At 51.0% G+C, this 6,000-nt stretch overlaps 1 protein-coding gene across 4 annotated transcripts in view; it reads left to right on the top strand.

Annotated features, from left to right (window-relative positions):
• The first annotated feature begins 4,606 nt into the window (after positions 1-4,606).
• The window catches only part of Gpat3 (glycerol-3-phosphate acyltransferase 3), a 258,642-nt gene continuing 257,248 nt past the window's right edge, over positions 4,607-6,000 (top strand). For 2 of the 4 annotated variants that reach the window (XR_007835362.1, XM_051198113.1), the window contains exon 1: positions 5,226-5,399. Coding sequence is in view for 2 of the 4 variants with exons in the window: in XM_051198113.1 (XP_051054070.1) it covers positions 5,259-5,399 (141 nt within the window). In the remaining 2 variants the exon portion in view is untranslated. Of the gene's footprint in view, positions 4,820-5,094; positions 5,400-6,000 lie in introns of those variants that run through there. The other 2 variants (XM_051198114.1, XM_051198115.1) reach the window with 2 other exon arrangements.

The raw sequence follows: 6,000 nt of genomic DNA, 5'->3' as shown, positions 1-6,000 counted from the left end.
CAGACTACCATCAGCAAAATTAAAACAATACAGTTAGGGAAAGGTTTCCAGGTAACAATCAGTCCAATTCCAGGTACACAGTAAAGCTTAAGGCGGGTCCACAGAGACACTCCTCTACTATGTACACGTGACCATGAGGGTGGGTTCTCTAGCTAAAAGGGCTACAATGTAATGTGGTTTTTGAGAGCATGGAGGTTATCAGGCTTTAAAGGACTTGGGACATCTGCAGTACAGATGGTCTAGGGAGGGAAGAGGGATAATCAGTTGGGGAAATTCGGGTGAGGTCAGCCTCCACAGGTAGCAGACAGTCACCAGGTCATTAACAAAATCCACTGAGCCCTCTGAGCAGGAAAACAGGTGTTTATCTCTTCCATTAAAGAGAGGTCCCTGTGTGTTTAATTCCTGGTCCCCTAGTGCTCTGTGGGTTTTTTGTTTGTTTGTTTGTTTTTGAGACAGGGTGTCTCTGTATTGTTTTGGAGCCTGTCCTGGAACTAGCTCTGAAGACCAAGCTGGCCTCGAACTCACAAGAGATATGCCTGCCTCTGCCTCCAGAGTGCTGGGATTAAAGGTGTGAGCCACCAATGCCCAGCCCCCACTTTAATTTTTTTATTATGTTTGTTTAATGTGTGTGTATGTACAGGCATGCATGAGGAGGTCAGAAGACAATTTTCTGTTCCCACTGTGTGGGTCCTCAGGCTTTGTTCAGCAGACCCTTTTATCTGCTAAGATTTCTCCCTTGTCCTAAATGGCCATGTGAAACAAATAATGAAGTAGGACAAATGAATGATTTCATATAAGCAGCAGCTAAGGAAGAATGGAAGGACTTGGAAGCATTAATATTATACAAATTGGAAGCCAGGTGTGGTGACCACGCCTTTAATCACAGCACTTGGGAAGCAGAGGCACGTGGATCTCTGTGAGTTCCAGGCCAACCTGGTTTTGAGTTCCAGGACATCCAGGACTACTTGGAGAGACCCTGTCTCAAATACCAGACCTCCTCATGAAAAGAATATGTAATAGAGCTTTAAGAAACCAGTAATTGGCTGGGCGTTGGTGATACATGCCTTTAGTTCCAGCACTCGGGAGGCAGAGGCAGGCTGATCTCTTGAGTTCGGGCCAGCCTGGTCTACAAGAGCTAGTGCCAGGACAGGCTCCCAAGCCACAGAGAAACCCTGTCTCAACACCCCCCCCCCCAAAAAAAAGAAACCAGTAATTGAGCTGGCCATGGGAGTATATTATGAGACTTAGCTGCTCACTGTGAACATTAGTACAACTTCCCTATGTGGAGAGTGTTCCCCTCACACTCTTGGAGATGGGGGCTCTGAAGAATATTGAAGGTGGAATGGGGAGGTAGCTCACTGGGAAAAATGCCTGCTGCACAAATTTGAGGTCTGGAGTTTAGATAATGCTAAAAGCTAGGTGGGATGGTAGTTCCTGTAATCCCAGGGCAGGGCGGGGTGGGGAGGAGCCAGGTGACCCTCAGGACTTGCTAGCCAGCCAGTCTAGTTGAAAGATATCCCAGATGCAATGAGAAACCCTGTCTCAAGATACCTGGAAACGACAGAGAAGACACCAAAGTGGATCTCTGCCTTCCACATACTCACACTGGTGTATCCCTCACATTTTTGAATACTGCAGCAAACACACACTGGAAGGTAGAAGATAAATCAGGATTTATTAGGGAGACTGATGGTGGAAGGGGCTCAATTAAAAAGGTCCAGCTCTTCCCTCAAGCTTTCTGCCCTGATGTAGCGGACCTCCGCACCCAGCCGATGGTCTAGACGAAGATCCTCCTGTACTGTGTTTGAGTATCAATCTCAACTGCCATCAGTACCTTCACAGGTACACTCAGAAACAATTCTAGACACATGACCAAGGCAATATAGAAGAGTGTCTTTGGGCTCCCAGTTTCAGACGGTGAGTCCACGACCATCATAGTAGGGGTCATGGCAGCAGCCAGGCAAGTCACGGCTCTGGAGCAGTTGCTGAGAGCTCACAGCCTGAGACACAAACACAAGGCAGGAGAAGCACTGGCAAAAGGTGTGGGCTTTTAAACCATGAAGCCTGCCCCCAGTGACACACCTCCTCCAAAGAGGCCACACCTGCTACCTGTCCCTAAAGGTTCCACCAATTGGGGATCAAGCATTCAAACATTTGAGCCTATGGGGGCCATTCTCATTCAAGCCACCACCCCCAGTTTCTAAGCATTCTTTAGTCTAGTGAGCTGGAGGCACTTAAGAGAAAGGCTGCGGTGGAGTCCGCCTAGGAAGAAGCTCACATCAGCACTGGGGCGGGGCCTGCAGTTGCCCAAACCTAAGACCTTTGACAACAATAGAAGCTTGAGAGGGGCAAACAGAACAGAGGGCGTGGAGGGGAGCCTGGCCATGCCTTACAGACTTCTTGATTGCAATTTTCTGGCTTCCATTAAGGTAAAAACTCCAGGACTGATCGGTTAAGGCAGAGGAGGCCTGCCTGCAGGAAGGGAAGGAGGTTCCTGGGAGGTAAAGCAAGCACTGAGCCTCTCCTTCCTAAGGTCTGACAAAGCGAGCTTGTATCTTTTTGGAGGGTTTCCAGGGCTCAGGTGAGAAGGAACACTGCCCTTGTAGCAGTTTTCTGGTTTCAGGATACAGCTTTGTTTACAGAGCCATTCCTAAACAAAACCCCAACCCAAAGCCACTTCACAAGTTTGGTTGTGTATACTCAGCACCAGGTTGTGTAAACAGAAACAGGGGCTGCCTGTATGTTTCCTCTGTAGAAGCATCCCTTCTTCCTTTTGGTTGGAAGAAAAAGGGCTAAGCATTTCCCCTGGAAAGCATGAAAGGAGCTAGTCAATCCTACATTGTGAGCTAAATATAGACACCACACATGTACACACACTTATTTCTGCACATAGATGTTTCTTTTTGTGCTTTTGGGACAGGGGTCTCAGATAGCCCATGCTGGCCTTGAACTCCTGGTCGTCTTGTCTCATTCCCCAAGTGCTGGGATTACAGGTTTTTCTCATCTTGCCTGGTAGATGCTCCTTAAAAAACAACAAGGTTGTCTCTGTAGCCTTGGAGCCTGTCCTGGAACTTGCTCTGTAGACCAAGCTGGCCTTGAACTCACAGAGATCCACCTGCCTACTAGAATTAAAGGCATGTGCCACCACTGCCCGGAACAATTTTTAAAAATAATTCATTTATTTTATGTGCATTGGTGTTTTGCCTGCATGTATGTCTGTCTGTGTGAGGGTGTCAGATGTTGTAGTTATAGACGTGTGGGTGCTGGGAATTGAACCCATATCTTCTGGAAGAGCAGTCAGTGCTCTTAATCATTGAGCCGTCTCTCCAGCCCACACAATTTTTTAAAATTGTGTTTTATTTATCGTGTGTGTGTGTGTGTGTGTGTGTGTGTGTGTGTGTGTGTGTGTGTTATGCCACTGAGCACCTATGGTCAGGGGATAAATTGATTCTGCACTTACACCATAGGGGTCCAAAGACTGACAGTTTACATCGAGTGGCAGCAGGTACCACTGGGTCCAGAGGCTACAGTTTGAGAATAAGTTCCTACCACCTTTTCCTTCACAACTTCCTACTGGGGAGAGTGTGGGCAACTGGCAGGAGGTACAAAGAGAGGAGCTTCCTTCTACCTCCAGGTTCCCTGGGGGTGAGGACAGCTTTTTCTGAAACGTTTGCTGTTAACATGTTCCATTCAGTTTGCTTATCTGCCCCCCCCCCTTTCCAACTCCAAAAACATTTCCTGATTGTCAACTGTAAAACGAGTTTAGCCCTACTAAGAATTTAGAGCCTATTCAGTGACGGTCTGGACCCTCGGGAGTTTGCTCACAACTGTTCTGAGTCCCTTCTCAGGTTTTTCTTAAAACTGATTGAGCTGCAGTGGAATACACGTGCAGGATTTTTTTGTTCTTTGTTCTAGTAAGGGCTAGCTCCATAGCGGCGTGGGATGTGGATCCCCGGGAAACTCGTGGCGGTTGGGTGAAGGTTAGCATTTGCACAGCATTTTCTGCAGTCTGTGCCCCGAGTGTGGGTGTATGCAAGGGAAACTTCCACTGAAATCTCCTCCAGGGAGGGGAGTGACCACAGCCCAGCTCCCTGCCCGCCTTTTAAAAAGGGGGACCTGGTTATTTAGCCCTAGGCGGACTATTGGAACAGCCCAGACCCTTCTCCTCTCCAGTCTCAGATTTCCGAGTACAAGTGTTGGACTTACAGTCCTGCAACACTGCCACTCTGGTCTTCTGGGTCTATTCTGTGCCAGGGAGATGTTGGCAGGGTGGTTGAGGCGACTGTGGAGAGAGAACAAGTGAGTGAGCGACTGAGCGAGCTTTCTCCTTCTCTGTGTTAGATTCAACCCTGAGGCTGGCCAGGGCAAGGAAGGAGGTGTAGGGGAGTCAGGAGCGGCGCTGTGTGACTGCTCACCCTTGCACTGCAGTCTCCTCCTCCCGAAAGCCCTTCCCTGGCGGTTGTTTTGCACTTTCACAAAACAAGATATTCCGCAGCGTCCTGGAGACGTCAGGGGCCCATTCTGTGCGTGAAGATGCAAAGTCTGTTCCCGAAAAGGACCTTCGCTGGGAGTGCAGGGCACGGGGGTGGGGGGAGAGGCGGGGCAGAGGGCGGTGGCTCACCCAGGCAGCGGTGCCCCCGGGACCCAGTCGTGCCAGGGAGCTCCCCGTTGGGTGGTGAGGGGGGTGGGGCAAGGGCAGAGTGCAGTAAAAGGGCTCCCCGGCACCCGAAAGCAAGCAAGCCATCGGCTACCCGCATAGCTCGTATCCCACGCAGAGGTGCAGGGAACCTGCAGGGATCCTCACTGCCCGAGGGCCTGGGTGAGTCACCAAAGGGCTGTCGCAATCGCTACCCGGAGGAAATCAGGCGCGGGGTGGGGCGCGTTCCTGGTTGCCTTCGTGAGCTCTGACCGCACCAGAGTGTCCCCAAGATCGCCGCCAGCTGGGTCTTCTGGTCTGCTCCCGCCGCGGTGGCCACAGCTTGGGCCTGGGCCTCTCGTGGAGAGTTAGCCTCCGGGGATAGCAGGGACCCAAGAGGAGGAGGGAAGGAGATCGCTGCAGTTCTGAGAGTTCTCCTTCTCCCCTTTGCCCGGCAGAGGTGAAGGGACCGAAGCGGGCGGCTCTAAGTCGCCGGAGCCGGCTCCGGGTCGGTGCGGCGCTGTGTTTTCGGAGCTGCGCGGGACTGCCTGGGACTTGTGTATCCCTCTACCGCCCTCGCTCGGATCTCCTGGGGACCCCTCCCGGAGGGCGTGCCGGAGCCATGGAGGGCGCAGATCTGGCGGTGAAGCTCCTGTCCACCTGGCTGACGCTGGTGGTCGGCCTCATCGTGCTGCCCTCGGCCTTTGGATTGTCGCTAGGCATCTCGGAGATCTACATGAAGATCCTGGTGAAAACCTTGGAGGTGAGTGCTGGGGGAGGATGCCAAGCCTCAGCTGCTCTGAGAAGTTAGGGAGCAGGCAGCGCCTGAACATAGAACTATGAGAGTCGTGTGAGTCGTGTGGTGTGGTGTGGTGTGGTGTGTGTGTGTGTGTGTGTGTGGAGAGAGAGAGAGAGAGAGAGAGAGAGAGAGAGAGAGAGAGAGAGAGAGAGAGAGAGAGAGGAGCTGCACTGATCCCAGCTGAGAACACCAGTCCACCTCATAGGAGCACAGGAACCCTTCCACTTGGGTTCTGTCATCGTTACTATTTTTTACTTACTAGACAGCCGTTTGCTGCATCAGCAGATTTATTACACACGATGCCTCCTCACAAGCTGTCACTTCCCTCTTGAGTTTTTACAGTCCCAGGTTTCAGAGGTCCTTTGGCTTCTACAGATGCACCACATTCCACTTCGTGCCTAAGATAAGAAACCAATGGCCAGGTGCCAGAAAAAGAATCTGATTTTATTTTAGTGGCATCATGTGGGATTTTTTTTTTTTTTTAAATCTAACTAGGGACACTGGAATGCCATCGTAAAGGTTCTCCTTTGGCCTCAGCTTGGCTTTGGGTTTGTTTCCAAATTCC

This window comes from Phodopus roborovskii, unplaced genomic scaffold (assembly GCF_943737965.1).
Source record: "Phodopus roborovskii unplaced genomic scaffold, PHOROB, whole genome shotgun sequence".
Lineage (NCBI taxonomy): Eukaryota > Metazoa > Chordata > Mammalia > Rodentia > Cricetidae > Phodopus > Phodopus roborovskii.
The sequence above is the reverse complement of the archived record's forward strand: the minus strand, read 5'-3'. Positions and strand labels throughout refer to the sequence as shown.